This window comes from Malania oleifera, chromosome 3 (assembly GCF_029873635.1).
Source record: "Malania oleifera isolate guangnan ecotype guangnan chromosome 3, ASM2987363v1, whole genome shotgun sequence".
Taxonomy (NCBI): Eukaryota; Viridiplantae; Streptophyta; class Magnoliopsida; order Santalales; family Ximeniaceae; genus Malania; species Malania oleifera.
Genome location: NC_080419.1, coordinates 93,150,137 through 93,175,193, shown reverse-complemented (window position 1 = coordinate 93,175,193; position 25,057 = coordinate 93,150,137). Strand labels below are relative to the sequence as shown.

The window sequence follows — 25,057 nt, the reverse complement described above, 5'->3', positions numbered from 1 at the left end:
ATCATACATATCCTTAATGACGTCAATATATCTACTACATATACCCTTTTTGTCTAAAACCCACCATAGAACTTCCCTAGGTACCCTATCATACACTTTTTTTCCTTAGTCAATAAATATCATATGCAAGTCCCTCTTCTTTTCTCTAAACTTTTCCATTAATCTTCTTGAAAAATAATTTTCAATTCCTTGCTGCCAAAAGAATTCTTTTTTTCTTTTGGTGATTTTTGGGGTGGCAAGTGCAGTAATACGGGTTCAAAACCTGGAATCAGTTTCTCCAGAAATGGGGGCTAGATTACCTATCATCCACCCCTCCTCTCTAAGCAAGACCCAGGTTCACGGGCCAACATTTTCTTGTGTTTTCCCATTTTCAATCCAAGAGATATGATCACTTTCAAAATCAATGATTGCTGGAAAGTATGGGGAAAACCCCTTAATTTTTCTATTTCTCTTCCAATTAATTCAGCCAAATTTATATTGAATAATTAAAATATCAAGTCTTACATTCCTGCATGTCATGCTCATAATTTTGTCAAGGTCTATTTAGTATCACTTATATTTTTTGTTTTCGTTTCTCTAAAGTGAAGAAACAAATTATGAAAACCTGTTCGACTTATTTTAGCATTTTCTAAGGTTCCATGCCAAAAACGTATTACTAGCCATTTTTCTTCTTCTTCTTCTTTTTTCAAAATTATTTTGACATTGACATGAATGTATATAATCCTCCAGACTGTTATTTACACCAACATTGTCTTCAATACCAAAACATAAAGAGAAACATACATGTAAACACGTCAAATAATACAAGCTTCAACACAACCATCAATAATTGAGTTGACTAAAAAGGAAAAATCATAAAAAAATCACAATGTTTTAAAAGGCACACTCAAAGTGCGTCTCAAGGCAATGCATGTACAGCGCACAGTAAGGCTCAACTAGAAATACGTATTCGCAAAAGGCAAACATTTTCATAGGACATTTGCCTCATCCCAAAGATGCATGCCTCATACGCCTTTTTGCTGAGGCATTTACTTGACAAGACCCATATTCTTGAATCATTAACTTTATATGGTTTTAACATAATGAGCAACTTATTTACAAGTAAAAGCATATTTATATCCATCTTACTATTACTCTTTCTATGTAAATCATGATTTATAGTTGGTAGGATTTTGCAACTTGTTCATTTATTTAATTCTGCAGGCTCAACTTATATGCGTGCGCTCTCCATATTTGTATTTTTGGTTGGTAATGTTCTTTGAATGGTTGAACCATGAAAACAATTATCCATTTTCTTTTTTTTTCTTTTTTTTTTGTTCAAGCTTAAGTTGTAACCATACAATGGCCTACAAATGGTTTATAAATTTTAGTTGTCAGAATATCCTCACAGTGCTTCTCCAATTCTGCAACAAATTTTAGGAAGATTTCCCTCTGCATGCCATCCTGCATAAGCAAAATTTGTAGAAAAATGTAAGAACAGAACATCATTTTCACTTTGAAACTCCAAAACCAAATACATTGTGAAAATAATCAAGGAATATAAACAGAACAAAGAAGAATATTTGATAAATTTAATACTATGCATTTTCATTTTGGCTGAAACATTGAAACATGTTAACAGACAAGCAGAGAGCTCAAGATTCCAACATGACCAGGTGAGAGCTTAAACTGATGAAAAAGAGCTGAAGCTTTTTTAAATAGGATAAAAAATAACCAATGATAAATGTCATAGAAATAAACTGGGCGTTATGTGAGTCACTGTTTCTCAAGGAACTCAGCCAAAGGCGCACCTGATTTAAATCCTTAGGTGCTCGATTACTCGTAGCCAGAAGAACAGTGCCGGTACTCAACAATCCGCTCACAATGCCAGATAAGGCCACAACAGCAAATACGTCAACAGTCTGCAATAGAAAGCAACGCACTTTTAAGCCATAAAAATTGCTGCAAATGGACAAGCAGGTTTCCGAGCAATTCACATACACATGAAAAAAAAAAACAAATGCATTCAAACAATAATTCAGATTAAAGCTAATGCAGATGCATTCAATAAATGGAATTAAAGTGGCCCTCAACTGATATGCACAAGACTGAGGATGTAACATGCAATGTGTCATTGAATTGGCTCAGCAGGGAGCTCACAGCCAACATCCACTTAAGATGGATAGCTCAATAAGTGATTTTTACCTTCAACCCAAGCGGACAGAATTACCAACATATAGATTATCTTCAACTTAAATCTACCACATAAATGGCCCTACAACATATGTTGGTTCTGCATAAATATAACAAAGTGTTTGTGTCAGGACCCTGGACCAAAATCAAGAATATCTAACAAGCTACATGCCATGAGATTTTTTTGCCGATTAGCCATATCAAATTTACATAATCACATCAAACGCTAATACCCAGTTCGTGTCCTTTTTATGTAGGCTGTGAATGAAAGACATGAATTGCTTAAACATCCTTTTGGAGACAGAAGAATGGTATATAAAAGGAAAAAAAAAATTGCAAATAAGAGCACAAGAAAAAATCTTTTAAATTGTAATGTCAAAATATCAATAAGAATAAACACTTGATGCTCATCCTTTTGCTCACCTGTATCTCATCAAAGCAAAGAATGCTTGCTCCTCTTTGATTCACTTGCCAATCTATAAAAAATTTATCTGCTATTTATCTGCTACAGCGCTAAGAATGTTTTCCATCTTTACCTCTTGATTATACCTTTCTTCTGCAGCCAACCATTCTTTAACTTTTGTGCCAAAGCCAAGATTCATAATCCAGCTAGAAATGCCTGACTGCAAGGACTTCTCTGCCACTTGATTCTTCCATATCTTATGCATATGTTCATGTATTTCAAGCATAGCCTGGGAGGGAAGATGTCAAAACATAATCTCCATTCAGTTATAAATCCATAAAATTTGATGGAATAACATAATCAAAAAATGAAAATGATATTTTAATGAAACGGCATAGGGTGTTGACTGAGTAAAATATTTAATATTACAAAATGCAATAACAATGTATGGTATACGATATGATAAGGGATGACAAAGCAGTAATAGGTGCATCCCACAATGCATTTGACTATTTGAGCAGCGTTCAAACCTCACCATCCCCCCTCCCCCAATTGCTTATTGAAAAACTGATATACCACATAGGAATTACAGACAATTATCCCACAATGCATTTGAGCAGCTCTCTGACCCTCCTCACATGCATGTGTCCGACAGCCACAACAAAACATCCTTTGCTCCAATGATTTTTGTCAATTACCTTGACCACCTGCTTCAAGATAAACTTTTCGAATGATCCTTATAAAGTATAAACACCTAAAAACAACCAACACCCACAACTCTAAAACACAATTTCTCATACATATGTATGATAATGTACCTAATGACAACTACAAAACATTCCAAGTCTTTTGGTCCATCGATTTCCTTGATAACTCTATCTCAAAACATTCAGCACTTTGCCTTCTAACAAAAGAAACCATCTTTTCTAAATAACCGATTCTGATTTAGACCTTCAACCCAGACAAACAGAATACTTCAACAACAGAACAAAAAGGGTTGCTGCCTTCTTTAGAAGAAGAAAAGGATGGCTGCCTTATTGCAAAAAACAAACCATTCTTCTCTAAAATGACCTATTCATATTTGCTATTTACTTCTCCATGGCCCCACAGAATCTACTTTTTGGATTGGAATGGGTCTAACATAGTCTCTCTTACAGAACCACCTCAATTAATTCTTAAAAGGTCAGATTTGACAACCCTCGGATCAACTTAAAAGAGCCTTGATGCCTCTCAGACTGTTTTTACCCTACAGGACTTGTCCTTATACATAAGCAGCTCTTTGCTTTCAGTTTTGGACTCAAATCCAGACACCTCAATGCTTGACTTGCAGGCCCCACAAAACATAAAACTGGAAAATCATTTTTCCTCCAGCCATATGTCTATTTGAAACTGTTCCCAAAAAGGGGCAAAGGGCAGTCCAGTAAGCAAAGCTCCTTCGTGCGTATGGGGGTCTGGCAAAGGGGCGGACGGCAGGCCACTATGGGTCTATAGCACCTAGCCTTACCTCGCATTTTTGCGAGAGGCTGTTCCCACTTCGGCATAAAGTTCTCAGGTGCTCTCCCATCCTCATCAATGTCTAGCCCATACCTCATAATGAAACATAGCTCCAATCACCAGTTTTTATTGAAGCCCTATTCTCCCTTCCAAGCATTTGTCAATTTTATTTTGGCTTGGTTTGCCATTTTTTTTCTGTTTTTATATAATAACCTTCTTCTGGTTTGTATGTGCAGAGCATGTTCTATCGCTGTTTCATGAATTGTATAAGCATGATGGTCCCAAAACCCAAATACTTGTATGTGCCAACCAACTGTTAACTGCATTCATTGATTAATAAGTGCCGAATTGCTGATCATGTATCATTCTTTGCTTGTGTTGTGGTTTTTTTTTATCTTGCTTCTATTTACCAAAAAGCACTAGGTTCTTTAACTGTTTTGTTTCTCTACCCTTATTTTTCCCTATTTTAGCTTTATAATTTCCTTGTTCCAGCTATGTATTGATAGTGGATGGTTTATTGCCTTTTGATAGTTACAGGCAAGGCTTTTATGGTTTATTGTTTATATGTTGTCTGTATTATAGTTATAGTTTTACAACAGTCAACAGGTATGAACAAATCTATGATTAAAGGGCATAGCTTTTTAAATAAGAATTTATATAAACACTATGCAAATTCAATGATGCTTGGATGCAGTTTTTTTTTTTTTAATGAAAAATATTAGGATTTAAAAATCGTTATTAAGTTATTACAATAAGTACATATTCAAAAAAAGAAAAAAAGAAACATGTCTTTATTTTGTTCTTTTGTTTTTAATCCCAATGTCCTTTCTGTGTCGTGTCTTGATGTCTTTTAGATTTGGTGTGTCAATATGTTGAACACACATCGTAGCAGACATGTGCGGGTGTCCGTCTCAATGTCACCTTCCATGCTTCATAGCTTGTTAATAATTTGACTAGTTTGCCAGTTTGCCATTGAGACTGGACTCAGCACATTGGTTATATATGAAAGGCGCCATCCCAATATCTTTTAATCAAGTGTTTCAAATTGTAAATTGAACTAATTTACCATTTACGCAAACAGAGGATGAATTAAATGGCAATTTTGAAGAATAAGGCCGTGGTCCCAAACAGAACCAGTCACTAGCATATTAAGAGCACTGCCTAAGGGACGCGTTAAAATTCTAGAACAGCAAAGACTGCAGACAATCAAATCAAAACGCATCATCTCTGTCAGGAATAATGGCATAAATATAGATGAATGCCCATGTATTAGCTGATGAATTTTCTTAAGTGAAGATACCTTAGAAATAGAGAAGGGATTTAAGACAACATCCTACTCCTAGGAAGACAGCATATTTTGCACAAACCAAGATGTTCACATGTATGAAACAATTATATATATTATCAAGACATCACTGCAAACATGACTAATACCCACTTCATGAAAATGAAACCTTTTTTGATGTTTAACAATTCCTTCAGTGGCACTATAGAACATGTCCATAAGCATTGTCTTCCCTAAAAGATGCACAGTAGTATCTTAAGTTAACCGTGAGTTTAAAATGAAGAGAGAAAACAATACAGAAGGCAGGATAATGTCCTAACTGCAACTTGTAATTTCAGTAAGGGTAAATAACTCAAAGAATGATTGATGCAACCGGCATGGAGAAGATTTGTACTTTTAAATATACATATTCTTTTGTTTTATTTAAGGCATTTTTTTAGGACCATATCCTCAATATTTTAGGGTATTATTTTTTAACCAAGATTCTATGGTATTGTTAAGCTTTCTTCAATTACTTTTCTAATTCTCCAAGCATTGTAAGCCTATAAAAGGCCTCCCATGTATTAGTTTTATTCAAACTTGAAAATGTAGAATTACAGTATTTGGGTGCAGTCCTGCATCAATGACACATAAGATATGTTAACACTTATCACCCAAAAGTTTATGCAGTTAAGCTCTCAGGAATGACCTACAATGTAGAACAAGCTAACAACCCCAACTCAGAAACTACCGCAATTTTTTTTTTTTTTTTTTTATAAAAAAAGGCAGCCTCTATTGCATGTGCAGATGCAGACTAGTGCAAAAAATTGCAGGGGATAAATGGTAACAACAAAAAACAAGTAATAAATGAGGGTAAGGAGGTTCCCACCCAAGACCTCCAAAGAACCAAAGCACATGAACCATATTACAACTTAGCTCCAAAAGCATAAACTAGTAAGAAATGAACCGAGTATATCAAGCTAAAAGATACCATAAATAAGAATTTAAGTTTCAGTTTTCTGCCAATTGGATGGCAATTATTCCAGCTGAAGTCACTTCACTGACCAGCGTCAATAAGATATGATAGTCATACCACTTCCAACACTTCCATAAAGATAAAGTCCTTTAGGAGATGGAGAAGCAACTGGACGGCGACCGACTAGCACATCCAACTTCTTCTCTTGATTTAGATATGAAACCCATTCCCCCACTCCAGGTTCTACACTGTTAGGTTTTTTCCTGAATTCGAAAGAAATTCAAATGATACAGAATGGAAGTACGAACTGGTCAGTATAACTGAAAGAATTTAATTTATGATCCTATGTAGTAGATGATTACAAATCATTCATCATATAAGTCTAGATATGCACTTAAACACATAAATCTCACTCATAAATGGAAAAGATACCATGACATATCTTATTTACCTAAAATCATAACTTAAGCAATATAAACCTACATAAATGCCTTTAATTTCTTATGTGTGTGTGTGTGAAAGAGCGAGTCTTGACCCTACCATAACAGTGTTGCACTCAACAAAAGGCACCTGTCCATGCCACAGAAACACCCTCTCTAAAATCTTGAGCTAAGGCTGCATGCATCATGCTCCCCAGACCCCTGATATGGCAGAGCTTTGAACACTGGGCGTTGCATATAAATGTGTTTGTATACACACACATAAATACACACACACACACACACGTACATATGGGCAAACAATCATAAGCTTTCAAAATGAGATCTAATCTGCATATGTAAACTAAGATATGGAAAAATTACGATAAGGATTCAAATTACGCAATATGCATATGAAAACAAGTACCTTATCCGACACAATCATATTTGAATAACTAACTCAATAATTATATGTAAGTGCATGCTGGCTTCTTGGTTTCAAAAGAAAAGAAAAAAAAAATTGATTACGGTACCAATGCTGCCATAGAGACAGCAATAACGGCAGTATCACAAGCTGGCAGCACAGAGGTATGATCACTGCCCCTGATCTAATAATGGTATTGGTGATAAAGTCGAAGCACAGGTGAAGAAGTTGGCAGGCTGATATTAGTCACGAAAGATGGACTGCTAATGGTGGATTGGCGACCACAACAAGAGCTGTGATGTAGTAGGTTGCATTCACAGCAACAGTGGGTACCTCGATGCCAAGGGTTTTGATAAGAAAAATTCACATTAGAGCTTGTGCAGTTATGGTTGCCCTCATCGAATTCAAAGCATTCCACCATAGTTTGAGCAACACTAAATAAAACTGCACATGTTTATCCGGAATTGGAATGAAGGAATTAGAACTTGATTCTTTCACTGTGGTTCAAGTGTTTGCTGTTTATGATGAGACTTATTTTCTTAATTGATGATATTGAGTTGGTTGTAAATATACGTACTATTTTATAGATTTTTGAGATGTGCTCTGGTCTTAAAATTAATTTGGGGAAGAATGGAGTTGGAGTTGGTAAACTTAGTTTTGATAGGGTTTTGGAATTGACTTCATTAGCTGGGCATGGCGTCCTAGATTGGTCTTGACTTATTTAGGAGTCACTTTGGGAAGGAAATTTTATTCTTTAGCCTTCTTGGATCATGTGGTGCCAAGGTAACTACGTGTTAGGATGGGGGGAAAGTTGCTTTATTTTCTTTAGGTGGATGCCCCCATTCATGCTAGTTTGTCTACCATTGCCTTGTATTTTTTGTCTTTGTTTAGGATCCTCGGTGGAGCCATTTAAAAGCTTCAGAGGATTATGAAGGATTTTCTTCGGTCAGAGGCAGGTGAGAGGAGGGACCATTTGGTTAGGTGGTAAGTTGTATGTAGATCAAAGGAGGAGGTGGGGTTTGTATCTTGGTTTTTTTTTTTTTTTTTCTGTTATCCAATAGAAAAAGAAAATCATTAACAGGAAAGAAAAGAATTTGCAAGGGGTGGAGGATAAGAGGTCCTCCTAAAGCAAAGAAACAAAAAGACAAATGAAATTACAATAATGCTCCCCTTCAATTCCTCTGAAAGCCTGACAACAAGAATCCCAAAAGAGGGGGGGGGGGGCAGCAACAACAAAATCAAAAACCGAAAACACAAAAAAACAAAACAAAACAAACAAACAAACAATTGAACGAATGAGCTCAAAAGGATGCAAGGAAAAGCACTCGACCCAAAGGAAATGAGGTGGAGTTGATTTCCCATTAAATATTTTTGCATTCTGTTCCATCCAAAGGAGGGCAAAAGATAGCACGTCTCCAAAGAACCAACACTTCCTTACTTCTTCTGAAGCCTCTGTGATGCACCTTTAGGAGGCATCAATTGTCCATGGGAATCCCACAGCCTCACCAAAGATTGAAAGAAAAAGGGCCCAAAGGAACTTAGCCAACTGGCAGTGAAGGAACAAGTGGTTGAAAGTTTCATTCGACTCATAGCACATGAAACATATATCTGGACTCATAGCTTTATAAGGCCTCCTTGTCTGCAACAAATCATTCGTTTCAATCTGGTAAAGGACCAAAGTCCACATGAAAGCTCTAATTTTGAAGCGAACCTTTGCCTTCCAGGTTCAACGGGAAAGTACAAGGACTCAAATATTTCATAAGTTGAGCAAAAAAAGATTGCGTAAAAAGAACCAGAGGAGTCTCCTACCCAAATCCCCGAGTCGTCTCTCGCTTGGGGAGAAAAACACTCCAACATTCTCAACAAAACAGTTAAGTCAACAACCTCTATCCCATTGAGATTCCTAAAAAAGTGAAAATCCCAAGAGAGGCCCCCTCCAAAGTGTACAAATTAATAATTGGGGAATTATGTAACCTAAACAGTCTAAGAACACTAGGATTTCTCTTTTGATTTCTTTTTTTTTTTTTCTTTTTGCAAAATATATTGAAGTAATATATTATAATGCATTGAGTTAGAATATTATTATAACAACATGTCATTAGTCCTCAAGTATAATCTTATTATATCAATATTTTCATTAGTCTTTAAGTATCAATATTGTAATATATTGTAATGAGAGTGTAAAAAGACATGAGAAGAGGAGGGATTTTCTTGTTAAGTAGCCTGAATTTCCCCAATCCCAAATTAGATTCCCACACCTCCAACCTTCTTCTAATTAAAGGAACTTGATTCCACTCAAAGTATGAGGCCCAGCTATGCCATTCTGATTCTAACAAGGACACCCTTCTCTTCTCATATTTTTTACACTCTCATTATATAAAATATTATGATATTGGTACTTAAGGACTAATCGTAATATTGTTATAATAAGATTATAACTCAATGCACTATAATATATTACTTTAAAATGCTCCCTAAGTTCTCTTTCTTCTTGTCCGTTTCATCTATGAGTTAGAAACAACGTCAAATGGTCCGTTAGGGATTGCTTTCTGGTTTCTGCTACATAAAGAGCATCTTTGTTAATTATGGTATGAACGGCACTGTAAAAGAGAAATAAATTTGTTCAAAATTCAATTTCCACATAAAAACAAAGGAAATGATTTATTTTTCAAGGGGTTTCCAATTGCCTTCCTAACCAGTGAAGGCATAATCTAGATTACTGCATTTAAGAACTTATATAACCTTACAAAGACTTAATAATGTTTTCTATTAATCAATTCTTAGACCTATATCACTGGAAAACCATACCCTGCAACAATTATCATTATGCTCCAGATGACCACGAAAAAATTTACAATGGGGCCCAAAAAAATTCACTACTTTGCAAATATTAGGAGATAAGGAATTTAAAAGAATTCCCAAACAGGAATTATAGAAAAATAGCTTGCCTCACCATGATAACAATTTTTCAATAAGTCTATTCCGATTCTTGTTTACAGTTGTCCACACACCCCCCTGCTGTTTGTGCTGAGCTTCCTCCATCAAAAGTTTTTGTCGTTCATCTTCCCTGCTCTTCTCCCACTTGGCTAGGTTTTCCTGCAAGAAGTAATTTGAGAGAGAGAGAGAGAGAAAATTGTGAAACTGAATATTTGGATACTTGAGTTTCACATGGAAAACATAATTGAGATTATTGGTACATCATATGATCAAAATGAATCATACATGGTATTCCTCCATATCTTTCTCATACAGGTCCAACCTCCCAAGTAGATTTTCCAATTCCAAAGCAACTTTTTCCTGATATGGATCATGTTGCAGCCTCCCTTGCTCAACTAGATTCTTGTACTGCACAAGTGGACCAAATGGAGATATTATTGTATAATAATTTTAAAGCTAAATCTAGGAAGAGGCACCAAAAGGCCCAACATGGACTGATTAATCATAAACAAATGGAACATCAATTTTACAGCATGATGAGGATCTAAACCCACAGCTCAAATGATGAGACCATGCACCTTTAATTGCAAGCGAAATGTCAGTCATCTATGTGCTCAAAATGATCAACACATGAATCTCTTTCACTGTTCAGTCAACAGGACTTAAAAGCACTTAGGCTACAAATGCACCATCAACCGCAAAAAATGCAGTTCAAAATATAATCCCCAAATAATAAGGTGACCTCCTTCTTGGTAGAAAACCCTTTCTTTCTCATAAAATGGCTGTAGCTAGCACAAACAACTTCTACTTGAATGCAGGCTAGAAATTTATGTGACATCAAGATTTTAATTCTATCTATAGTTCTAAGGTTGGAAACTATAAACAAAACAACACCAAAACCTTTAGTTCCAGTAAGTGTATCTACATAAATTTTTGTTTCCACAGGAACATCCTCTGGGGCAACCAAATCCCTCCTGACTACCTTAATCCCTTCTTTTCTAGGTCTATACCTTCACCACCTACTGTCTCTAACATCAATAAAATCACTCTCTCTCACTTGTACTCTATTAACCTGCATAGCAAAGTACCCAATTCATCTAAAACATCCTTCCCTAGTCTTCTATAACTACAACTACCAACTTACTAGGGATGAGACGATTTCCTACTTATATTTTAAAGTAATACTAATCCATCTTAACTTGCTAATTTCAGCCACAATATCTGATCCTGTAAATGATTCAATATAATGGTTAAATTGCATTCAGAGATACACTCCTCTTGAGGTTTATAAAATCTGCACTTATCACGCTTGAAGTTTCAAAAAATGCACCTACATCTGTTCTAGTGCTAGATTCCTTCATTTTATCATATTATTAATAAAAAAGTCTATGATACCTTTTGAATATAATACGAAAGCATCTGGTCTTGTATAAGATCTGAATGAAGAGCATGACCACAAATGGCAAAAGTTTATGATCCCACGCCAACCTACCCTCCCAAAGTAGAATAAGTAACATATAAAACATATATTTCAATACGATATATTATTTATACACACATTTTTTATATATTTTTTTTTAATTTCAAAATATATTTAAAAAAAAAACATTTAAATAAATAGGCATAGACAAAGCCTGTTCATGCCTACTCTGAACATTGGTCGATTCACGACCGCTTCGGTTTATTTCATGTTCAAGTCTATTGGCACAAATATTCAACAAAAAAGGGCAAGATTATCATTTTAAAGGATTTAACACTCATTCAGTCATTTTAATAACATGAAACTAATAATAAGGGGATTGAATGCAAAAAATTTGAACCTCAATAAAGTATAATGCATTTTTTGGAACCTTAAGAGAGGTTAGTGCCAATGTGAGAGGCCTGCAGTTCAACCTATGGGGGCGTTAGGTTGGCAGCATCTTTCAAGATTCCAGGAATGTGATGCCTGTGGCATTTCATTACAACATTTGTTTGAGCATAGAAATCTGACATCATGAGATTGTCACATTCCTAGGAATGAAAAGATTCTCAATTCCCACCCTCCCTTATGGGTAAGTTTCATGAGAATCTGATTCCCATGAAAATCCTACATTTTTTAGACCAAACTGCCCTCACTATTTTGGCAGGTTTGACAAAGCCCCTATAATATAGTATTATCACATACAATGATTCACCATATAACACACACATCAAGAGTATAATAGTCACCTTCTTAAAATACCTGCCATGATTTCCATGTTGAACCAAACATTGACATGGGAATCTTGTGTACATTCGTGCAAATCTTACAATGTGAACCAACAGAAATATTCCCATGAGGCAGGCATCCCATTCCCAAGAATAAGATTCACGGGAATGTCAGTCAAGAATATTTTTCATGCCACAAACCAAATGCCCCCTAATATAATCAGTCTGTCCAATGAAATTTCTTTTTACGTTTAGAGCTATTTGACAATTGCGTAGCACACCAAAAGCATTTATCCATTTTAACCAACACGCTTTAACTCTATGCAGCAATAGTTAGAAATTTCTTCATTATTAGTTCTAACTTTTTCCCTCTACCCATTAGAATTACTAAAATTGCATTTCTAACTTCAACATATATTAAAGCCTTTAGATTCTAAAGTTGCTCTCAATAGTTCTAAATTAAATAGTGCGATTTTTTTTCCCTCCTTTTAATTTCATTTATAAGACAACATCACCACAAGAAACATACAGTATAAAAGCTCATTATTTTCAAGTGAGGCCATCCACAACTAAAGAAAATGACTTATGCCAACTTTTAATATATGCCTAATGTGACTGAAAATTTCCTAACTTCCAGCCATAGTCCTAACTCCAATAGTCACCCTAGCAAATGTATCCTAATTGACTTTTATAACCCCACGACCTGCCCCCTTCCTTTCAAGTGCATATCTAAAACTTCCCTATTTACATTATTATAAACCTTTATAAGTCAGTAAATCATTTTGAGAAGCATATAGCCTCTATGGTTGATATTTAACAAAAATGAATTTGAGTTTTCAATACCCTCATTTCTTGCATTAAGCTTAATTCAATAGTTCTTTCCCAAACATTCATAATACGGCACATAAGTTTAATTATGCAATAATTATTACAATTTTAAATATCTTATTTTGAATAATTGCAGTTACAATAATATTTGTCAAATAAACTATTCAACCATATTGCTTTCCTCCAATATCTCCTAAGCATTCCATACATTCATACAGATTTTTTTTTTTTAATAACAAAATAAGGGATTTCATTGATAAGAGGAAAATTTACAAAAAGGAGAAAAAGACTTATCCCATCAAAATTCTGAAAATATCCATAAAAAACAAGCTAATAAAATAAAACTGGAAAAAAAAAACACAAAATTCAGAACAGAAGATTACTCCAATCTTGCTGAATATCCAAAAAATTAACTCCCTTAAATCAATCGAACACAACACACCATAAAGAAGCCAAGTAATGAATCTTCTCCTAAACCAGCTACCAATTCAATTTTCTCCCTAAAAAAATACATGCATTATGCTCCAACCATAATCCCCATAACACAGCAAAAAAAACCACATTTCCAAGTGTCATCCTCTTCTTCCTTCTATCAAAACCCTTAAAAGAAATAGACAACAATTTTTCCTCCACCAACGTTGGACAGACCCAAAATTCTCCCATCACACCAAATAAAGTATTCCAAATTCTCCAAACCTAGTTACAGTGTAAAAATAAATGAGGTGCCATTTCAGGATTCACATAGCATAACACGCATACATCTGGAGATAACGCCTTCAAAGGTGTCCTAACCTACAATAACTTATTAGTGTTGATTTTATTAAGCACAATCAGCCATATGAAAGCCTTAATTTTTGAGGGAGCTTTTGTCTTCCAAATAGATGAATATAGGGGAAAACAAGAATTAGAACAGGTCAAGCACTACAATAATTACATATTCACTCCCTTCGCCTACTCTAATTTTCCAGGCATATCTGAAGTCGTAGCCCATATTCTCACTAGTTAAGTCTAGGTTTAACATATCATCAAATAACTTACTAAAACAATTCACTATCTTTCGTTTAGAACTCCTTTTACCAACACACTATCATCCTTACCTTTTATAAACCATGAACAAATTACTGTAGTGTACGATTCTAGTCAAAGTATAAGCAATCAAATTGTATCTAGATAATATTATGGAATTTTATTCAATATAAACTAGTGGACCCTATGGCATGAAACATGTACAAGCACTACAATAACAGCATCCCACATAGTGAAATGATGCCACAACAGACAGCATGAATATACACTAGATAGCACATATTCACTGGACAGCACACTGTGGTAAACTGGTTATATTGAAAATTTTGTACTTTCTTTAGTAACTTCTCTAACTAGTCATTTTGGTTCAATGGCAGAGCAAGGTCCCAAAGGAGCTCGCCATCTCTAAACAATTCCTTGTCAATTAAAAAATTCTTTAATATTTTACCATATTTTGCAGCCATTCTCAAATAATCCTCCTCTAACCCCCTCCCCCCCGGCGCTCAACAAAATAAATAAATAAATATTATGCCCCTTAAGAAAGTTTTGAATAGCCATTAGCCAACTTCACTTTTAAAGTAATGAAAGATTGAGTTCATTATTAAGTATAAATCCATTTGAAAAGAACAATGCTTCCACAAATGATCATGTCAACTTTGGTCAAATATAAATATAATAAAAGTTTAAATTTTCATTTCCTTGCATTTTCTTTATGTTGTTGCATAAGAATAAATTTAAAAATACATTATGATTCATCAAAATAAATTTACAAATATATCATGACTCGTATTTTGACTGTCTTGGGAAAACTATCATCCTCTGCCGTTGGCTTATGGAATCTTTGCGGATTCCATGATTGATTTACCAAGAATTCCTTATGCCCACGAAGGATTTACCCCAAAATCCTTTAATGACAAACATCTTGGAATTCCTGAGGATCCAATATTCCACAAAATATAAGGACATCTAACTCATCTATTTCTGTAGTAGTATTGGATTCCTACAAAAATGGCATCGTATTTCCAGGTGTAGGATCTTTAGGCATGAGGTTACCTCTAAACTAAATGCCCAGTAAGGGCCTGTTTGGTATTGACATTGCCTTTGGTGTTGCTATTGCTGTTGCAATTTACTGTTGAGGGTTAAGGTTGAAAAAAGCTAAGGGCATGTTTAATTGTAAAGAACAGTATTCAATTTACATTTTTAGTTTTTTAAAGAATTATAAATGGCCGCTTACTTTATTTTCTAAAATTTGTATTAAACAAGTTGAGAATAAAGGATTTCTTTAGTTGCAAAAATAGTTTTTATTTTTCATTTCTAGATTTCTAAATAATTACAAAATCACACTTTTGTTTTCCAATTTTGAAAAATTTAAAAAATATAGAAAATAATAAAAAGATTTTTTCCAACTTTTCTTTAGAAATTTAGAGAACTGGAAAACAAGTTGGCATTTTTGTAACTATTTAAAAATTTAGAAATAGAAAAAAAAAAAAAAATACCTATTTTGCACTAGTGAATGGTGCCAAAACTTTTTGAGGCAGCGCTAAGTATTATCTAATGTTATTACTCCTAAAATGTTGACTGCATCCTCCAAAAGCATTTAAAAGGCCAAACCAAACACATTCAAAATCTGACACTATTTTCAAAAACACATTATCCTCTAAAGAATTTCTTGCAGCACTGAAGAGTTAGCTGAACTTTTTAGAATTCTTTGAAAAACTAAAAATGAAAAATGAATTTTCTAACAGCTAAACAGGTCCTAAATTTTGGAGCTTCAAACAATGACTTTTAGTATCATATTAACTTTTGGCACCGATAAGTATTACCTACTGTTTATACTCCTAAAATGTCGCCTGCATCCTCCAAAAGTATTTCAAAAGGCCAAACCAAACACATTCCAACTCTAACACTATTTTCAAAAACACATTATCCTCTAAAGAATTTCTCGCAGCACTGAAGAGTACATAAACGCAATAATTGCTGAATTTGAGTACACATTCCAACTCTAACACTATTTTCAAAAACACATTATCCTCTAAAGAATTTCTCGCAGCACTGAAGAGTACATAAACGCAATAATTGCTGAATTTGAGTTAAGATGCAGTCAAATTATACAATTAATTATTAAACAACAAAAGCACGCCATAAGAAGTGCACTGTGTTGATTTAATTCCAAGATAGCTGGAAGAAATGGTTTCAAATTACGGAGAAAAGAGAGAATGGACCTGCACGTTTAGAGCTGGAAGAAAGATGCGACTGATCAGACTAAAAGCGAGGCACGCTGGTGCCTAACTTAGGGATTCGATGAAGAAACCCCGAAGAGTGATGCGAATAGAACAAATAGACTCCTCTCATATTACCGAAAGCTCTTCCTCTCTCTCTCTCTCTCTCTCTTCCAGAGCACACAGACGACTGCAGGATCGCTGTTTGACGAAGCTTTTAGTTCCGTTTGATGAAAGATTTTCCTTGGGAAAGTAAAAGGAAAGGAAAATAAGACTATTTTTTATTAAATATTATTAAAATAAATTTTTATTAAAAAATTAAATATAAATTATATATATAATTAAAATTTTGTTTATAAATTTAGTATATTTTTTATTTTATTTTTTTTTTACTTTGTTTGATAACCAAACATCAAATTGTGAATCCTTTAATATTTTTTTATTTCTTTAATATTTTTCAAATTCCAAACGAATCTTGGCCAACAATAAAAAATAACAAAAAAAGCATTGGGTCACCTAGTAGATGATTCAATAATTATATTTCTAGCTTTTGAATAATTTTTAACTAATGACTCTTGAGTTAAGTAAATTTTTTTTAAAAATAATGTGGATTCGTTTGTCGATGAAATTATAAAAAGAGCTAGCCTTTTCACCCAGACTCATACATATTACCTAAATGTGGAATTCATGACATAGTGAGATTGGATTTAACTCTTGTTAGCCATCTTTCAAATAAGTTATCAAAAATGAAATTCAATATTTCATATTGCGGTAATAGGTACAAGGATACATGGAAGACTCATCTCTTATATAATATATTTATTTTTTATTTTTATCTAGATATGATAAGGTATTCGGGAAAAGAGAGTTTTACAAATTCATATATGGAAATAGGAGTATCATACTTGAAATTTTTATTCTTGAATTTAAATTTATACATATTTGAACAAAATGTAGTATAAAATTACCTTGAATTTTATTCAAATCCATATAACTTTAAATTCAAAACCCGAAACTCATGTTCTCAAATACTATTTTAATGAATTTGATGGTGTGACTTTAAAACATGATTAATGGACTTAGTCAAAACGATGAAAGAACAAGATTATGGAAAAACTTACCAACAATATAATGTTTTGAAAACAACATAATTTGTGTGCAAATAATGTGCAAAGATAGTGCACTTGGAAGCACGATCACTTTTTTATTAGCTAAAATCAAATCTTGTGATGCTGATCTCAGTTTTAGGAGCAACTAGACTAGTAAAAGGGTGAAAGCCTTTCTTTTCAAATTTCAATACAACCCAATATCTAGTAAAAGACTAATAATTTAGGGCTTGGCATTGCATTTAAATGACTCTGAAGATAAAATTCATGTCTTATAATTTAGATACAAAATTTTTACCAATATTTAATTTTTGTATTGAATAAAAAAAAGATACAATTTTTATGTATTTTTTGTAATAAAAATATAAATTTTTCTGATTCAATTTCCTTGAAAATATTTTCTTATTCAATGGCTCAATGAGCGTGTTCACAAACAAGGTGGTGGTAAATTTTCTGGTTCGTGAATTTGACGATTTTGTGGATATTTGTTGATTTTTTTATCTATTTTACAATATATGTCAATTTGAGGACTCAAGAAGCATACTCTTGAACAGGTCGATGATAGATCTTTCGTACAATCAATTATAGCTATGTAAGGAATGTGGATTTGTTTGATCTTGATCTATTCACAACTTCTGTCAATTTGAGGTCTTAAGTAAAAGGTTCTAGAACAAGACAACAGTAGGTCAATCTAGATGACGAAATTAACAATATATTGAAAGGTAGATTTGTATCCAATCTTCATTAACACAAGTTTAATCACGAATGATAGATGTTCGAAAAAGAACAAATAGCACAATGAAAATTTGAATGTTCTTCAATAATCGAGATTTCCAAAAAGAGAATGCTAGTTAATGAGTGTCTTCTCGTTATATATTTTATTGTTTGTTTTTCTTCTACCCTTGTGGAGATATTATAAGAACTATTTATAAGAAAAATTAGGATTTAGTGAAACCCTAAAAGCTTTCTTGTCATGACATGTGTTCATGTGCATAAGACCTTAACTTATGGGTTGCCTAAGCATATTTACTAGTTAGGTCCACATTTAAATATTGAGCCCAAACCCCTTTTTCTTAACAAATCCATATATATTAATTAATTGGACATGTTAATACAACTAGTTAAAAGAAATTTATTTTGACCCATTAAATAAATTTATCCATTGCAAAACTTTTTTAATGCCTATGATGACCAATATCCTCCTAAAAACTTGAATAAAAGTTCTTGTTATAGGAATACCAATATGTTAGTTTTGGTGTATTCACAAGAGGGAAGTGAATTAGGTATTTAAAAATTTCCTCTTAGGTTCAACTAATCTAACAACAGTATTATTTAACCTAGGGTCTGTCTATATAATTATAAACCTAATCATTCATAATAGTAAAATACAAACATTCATGTGTTGAAATTTAAAATGTAGAAATTAAAAGTACACACAAGAAATGTTATCAGGGTTTAGTCAACTGTGCTTACGTCCCCGCCTCTAACTCGCAAGTCTGAGGATTCCACTAAATCTCACTTAATGGGTGGAGCGGCACCGGTTACAATCAGGTCAATTCACAGGGCTGACCTCAACCTACACCTTACCAGGATGGTGCACCTAACTTTCCTAACTGAATCTAAGTCAATCCGGAACTATTTAACAGGACTAGTCTCCCTCTTCAGGCCTACACCTGGAATACAACAAATATGAAAATTTTTGTACAAACAAATGCTTCTTACACAAGCAGATATGTACTACAATACGCACAGTATAATCAATGCACACCAAACATGTATAGGTAATGTAAGCTCAGTGATATGTATTTTTATACAAGTAACACTTAACAAAATATGATCATAATAATGTTGAAGAGTGTTCTAATCAAGCTATATCTTTAAAACAAGTTATATCAAATCTCAATAAGGAATCAAGGTTTCAAAGATGTTAATAAAATATTCAAACTAACTCAAAATATTTTCCTTCAATGAAATAAGCACAAGAGTAGTTTGAAAATATTATAGCTTTTGAAAAATATTTGCACAATAAAATATAACTCTAGGAATATTACAATGACAATGCAAGAATCCTTAAGCTTATAAGTTTATCCCAACACAAGATTTATAATATTCAAATATGTGGGATAAACTTAACTAAACTCCCTAAAATCAATATCAATAATCAAACAAAGCATTGAGAGTATTAGCAATATCTAATAAGCACTAGCACAATCAAAGGAACTCTCATAATGCTAAGATGTATCAAGAGAATGAAGAGATGAGAGTATTTGGGCAAAATAGGATTTCGAAATAGAGAGGATTTTTGCTAATGATTTTTAGTTCCTTTCTAATCCTTACAAATGAACTCAAATATATATACCAAGGGCAAACTATAACCGTTTAAGACATGTAGGGCATTATTAGATTTATTTTAAATCAATTTGGAAAAATTAACCATGTTTAACCATTTTAACCACGGTAAAATATTAAGTAACTCGAGAGGTTTCGGGTGGCTGAACTATGGTTCGGTTGCCTGAATAGACTCAGTTAAAAAAGCCATTTTTAAGGTTCTTGTGCCCGAGTTCAAGCTCAGTTGGCAAAATAAAAGTTAGAAACTTTATGTCCGCAGTTCAGGTGCCCAAAGCTAAGTTTTATTTAACCGAACATAGGTGTTCGATTACCCGAGGCCTATTTTGAACTAAAACCTTCGGTGGCCCAAGTTGGTGAAAAGTTTCCTTTTAAGGGTTTGGTCACTCGGAGACGATACACTCACTTATGGTTTGGTCGCCCGAAACTAGGTCAACCCACTGACTTCCCAGCAGTTTAGGCGCCCGAGGTGTTTTGAACACCCAAGGTTCGGTCACTCGACCTCTCACAAGATTTTCATGGTTTTCAATTTAAGTCCAGTTTATCTTAGCTTTGATCCCCTGATTATGAATGATAATGAGGACTTGTTTGTGCATAAGTGTTGGAACCTAAGGTCTCACTAAGGTCTTTTGAGGACACTGAAAAAATTCGGATCCCTAACGTCTTTCTATGATCCGTGTATGATCATTTGCTGAGCTTACTTCCTACATGCATGACATGTAGAGATTATTATAGACCCATTTAAACCGAAATTATTACAGACGCAATGGTAAAAAAAATACAACAATAAATATGATGGGTCTTCACTTCTCTTCAGGTTGTCGCATGCCATTATATAAACTTGCCAATAAGAACCTGCACACAAACTTGACAACCATTAAATACTAGAATATTTGTCATTATCAAAACTGGGAATGCCCATTGCGTCAACACAATATGCATCTAATTTTAATAATTAAATGATAAAAAAAATGGAAGAAACAACAAGATATAAAACACAAGAATATATATATATATAAGAACTTGTGCTCAAAATACATTGTTGTTGAATAATTGGGTAAAATGAAAGACCTAACCTCAATGATAGGACTTCCCCTCTATTTATAATATATGTCCAATATAATGTGGATGACCACAATACCCTTATTAACTCACACTTATTAACATCTCTAACATAAACTAATAATAATAAAAGATCAAATAACCATTAGCACTCCTCTCTAGCTAGAGCATCTATATTACATGCTTGTAACTTGTTACAAATGAATTTCACAATTGCACCTCCCAAGACTTTAGTGAATAAATCATTAAAATAAAAATCAGACTTCACATAAGTGGTTAAAACAAACTTTTGGAAAAGTTTCTTCCGAAAAAAAAAAGTAGTGATCAACTTTAATGTGCTCTGTCCTCTTATAGAAGACTGGGTTGGAGACAGTATGAGTAGCAACTTAATTATTACACATCAACTCCATAGGCTAAGAATGTGAAAAACTTAGTTCCTCCAACATGTTCTTCAACCAAACAAATTCATATGTAGTGTAAGTCATGTCCTTACTACTCTAACTCAATTTTTGACCTAGTCACCATAGTTTGTTTCTCACTCTTCAAAGAAACTAAATTACCACCAACAAAGATACAATACCTAGTTATCGATCTTCGGTTGGAAGACGATTTAACCCAATATGCATTTGTATATCCTTGAACATGAGTATAACCTTAATTCTGATATAAGAGACCTCTCCCTAGTGCACCTTTGAGATATCTCAAAATGTGAATTACTATATCTCAATGACTTGTTCTTGAAGAATCGAGAAAATAACTCACAGCACTTGTTACGAAAGATATATATGGTTGAGTGACTATAAGATAATTCAAATTTCCAACAAGTCCCTAACAAATCTCCTATATTTAACATTAACTTAATATTGGAATCTATAAGCACATTGACATGTTTGGAACTGGAGCTATTATAATTTATCCATGGATGGATAACCAAGGTGACAATGGATTTGAAGTGGAATAGTAGTGGTTGTGCAAGCGATGGAAGAAGAGAGTGACTCAAAGTTGTAAAGTCCACAAGCCTTAATGTACCAATTGTCTTCCAAGCCTTCAAATCCTAAATAAGCACAAATTCAAGAAAAGAAGGTTACAAAACAATTTAGTACCTTTTGTAAGTGTATTAATTGACATAAGATTGAAACGGGACTTTAAAATGTACAAGATAGAAGAAATTGAGATGGAGGGGGTAAGATTCACTATTCCTATCCCTTAACTATGGTTCTAGATCCATTAGCAATGGTGACTTAAGGTAGATTTTTAGGATATCAGAGGACAAAAAAGAAGTTGGTTACACCTATCATATTGTCAGTAGCAATAGAGTCAATAATCCAAGGACTAATATGAAAGAGAGCAAATGACATACAGACTATAGAATTACCCTTCTAAGCAAAAGAAGCAATATGGTGAGATGCTTGTCGAGGTGCTTGATACTATAAGAACCTTGAATACTCTTCCTCCAAGATAGTTATAGTACGTTGTTCACCTAAACAAGTTCCTAACAAGGGAAACACAATTTTGGGATTCAAGACGGCATCGCAACACACACACACAACCTCAATACTATAGCAAATTAGAAAAAATAGAAAATAAAATGATCTTGGGATTCCAAAAATGAACTTCTAGACCAATTAAAACAATTGCAAGTGAACTTTTGGACCAACTAAAACAAACACAACCAAGTTAACAACTGATTCAACCATGAACAAGTCACCAACAAGTGAACTTCCAACCAAGTGAAACAAACACAAACAAGTCAACCACCAACTCAACCACGAACGAGTGGCCAACAACTAGACATAGCACTACCACAGCCCAACAAAATCAATGTATAAACGTTGCCACTATACTGAGAGACTCACTGACTCACTAATGAACTTTACTAATACTAAACAATAACATTAGATTGCCATGAGTGCACGGACGAATAAGGTTGGAATATTTAACAAAAAGATGCCTAAATTGATATTTTGGTCTATGGAAGTAATCAAGACATTCTGCAAAGAAAAAACTAAATGCAAAAAAATATGGCTAGAAATTGTCTCATGTGCATGACACATAGGGTCGGCACTATTGGCAATTGGCTAGTGCAAAAGGATGTTTTTGGTAATAGGGTTTTGCAGATCTTTAAATTGGAGGGTTATGTTTTTGGTTATATGGTTCATTTGTGTGAAATATGGAAGTCTTTTGGAAACTCTGAGAAGGTTATCAACGCTTAGAGAATTTTCTAGCGACGGTTGAGTTTTTCAACAATCCCTAGACTTGTTTCTAGGTTGTATAAGTGTGGTTGATCCTCCTATGTAGATAAATTTGCATAGGATGGCTAGGTTAAGAGTTTAGTTTGGTTGTGGTGGTAGAGTTAAGGTTGGGTCTATTAGCCCCAATATTTATTTAACCAAGTTTTGATGATAACAAACTATTGAGTACCAATCGCTTGATGTCTAAGTTATGTTCTATAGGAGTAAAGTCATTAAAGTTGAAGATTCGAGAGAAGATGTTGAAGACAGTGAAAGAAGATATTGAAGAATTCATTTCATTTATTTGTAGTATTTTTCTCTCATTTGTATTGTACTTTATATTGTAAAATCATGAGAAAATATAAAGCATAACAAATATGGACCAAAACTAGCAAAAGGAGAACAAAAAGTAGATCGAACTCGGCCTTGTGCCAGGGGGTAGTTGATTGGCCCTAGGGGGTGGTCAAACGATCTAGGCAAAGACCATAGGAGGTCAATCGACCCCTAAAGGCCATCAAACGATTTGACAAGTTTTTCTTACAATGGTCTTCTTCTTGTCTTTAATGACTAGTAAGAAATCGAATGGACCCTGTAAGCAATCGACTGATCTGAAATCCAAAAAGGCTGCAATGGATAGAAAATGGTTATTTTTCATCCAATCTATATATCCTTTTAAGTGTTAGGTCTAGCCCAGTCCAACCCACATAATTAAGTAAATAAAAAAAAAAATGAGCCCATTGCCTAAAAGCCCATTAGATTAAATTAAAGGATGCGGAAGAGTGAGTGCCGCTCCAGTGAGGGAGAATCCATTATGCAAATTAAAGGATGCGGAAGAGTGAGTGCCACTACAGTGAGGGAGAATTATGAGGTGCTGCTACTGTGAAGAAAAAAAACATGTGTGGTAGTGTGTGAGGCGTGTTGTACAGTCTTCATCAGCTCGACAATCGGAAGGTCTTTTGTGATCCGATTTTGCTAAAATTTTGAGAGCATGTTCGAAATTTGTCGACCTTCGATCTGGATGGTGAAGATATATTTAAAAGCTTTGGAGAGCCTGATTTTGCAGTATTGACAGTAACTACATTCGAGTGACTTCTTTCTGCTCATTTTTATTTTATCGCGATTCCTTTGGGAATCCTTTTTGTTCTAAATTTGTGAGCATTTTTGGTGATTGTACTGCTATGATTTTTTGCCTCTATTATAGTGAAAATTTTATTGGGTCTCATAGGCCTCGTGGTTTTTACCCTTCACATTAGAGGGGTTTTCCACATTAAAAATCGTGATGTTCCTATTGTGGTGTGTGATTTATTATTATTGTTGGTTGGTTATTTTTGCTCGTCACAGATTTAATTTTTGGGAAAGATTTATCCGCTCTGCTAGTTGTCTTGTTACTTTCCCAACAAGTGGTATCAGAGCTTGGTTCATATAAAATATGGAAGATAACTTTTGTACTATGTGCAAGCTCCCAGCTTTAAATTATTCAATTTGGAAACCAAAGATAGAGGATATTCTTTATTGTAGGGAATTATTTGATCCAATTGAGTTGGATAGCGAAAAGCCGGAAAAACAAACTGAAGCTGTCTGGAAGAAAATGCATAGGAAAGTAGTTGGCATAATCAGACAATGGGTGGATAATAGTGTTTTTCATCATGTGGCTCAAGAGACAGATGCCCAAATACTTTGGAAGAAATTAGAGAGTCTTTATGAGAGAAAGACTACTCACAACAAAACTTTTGCAATTAGAAAGCTTATAAATTTGAAGCTTAGAGAAGGAAAATCTGTTATAGAGCATTTGAGTTGTAGTGGTTCACAAAAAATAAAAATAATTAATTAATTAATAATTATTAATTTAATAAAATAATATAATATAATAATATATTAATATAATATTATATATATAATTATAAAGATCCTGAAGCTTCTAAGCTTCAAGATCAAAATTAAATTCCCTATCCGAGAAGTTGAG

At 33.9% G+C, this 25,057-nt stretch overlaps 1 protein-coding gene across 1 annotated transcript in view; it reads right to left on the bottom strand.

Moving 5' to 3' along the window:
• LOC131151431 (uncharacterized) overlaps positions 1-23,389 on the bottom strand; it is a 40,681-nt gene extending 17,292 nt beyond the window's left edge. The window contains 10 exon segments of the mRNA XM_058102674.1: positions 1,389-1,443; positions 1,791-1,901; positions 2,596-2,676; positions 2,679-2,864; positions 5,508-5,587; positions 6,427-6,572; positions 10,106-10,248; positions 10,375-10,497; positions 16,353-16,415; positions 23,285-23,389. Coding sequence (XP_057958657.1) covers positions 1,389-1,443; positions 1,791-1,901; positions 2,596-2,676; positions 2,679-2,864; positions 5,508-5,587; positions 6,427-6,572; positions 10,106-10,248; positions 10,375-10,497; positions 16,353-16,415; positions 23,285-23,389 — 1,093 coding nt within the window.
• Positions 23,390-25,057: the final 1,668 nt, after the last annotated feature.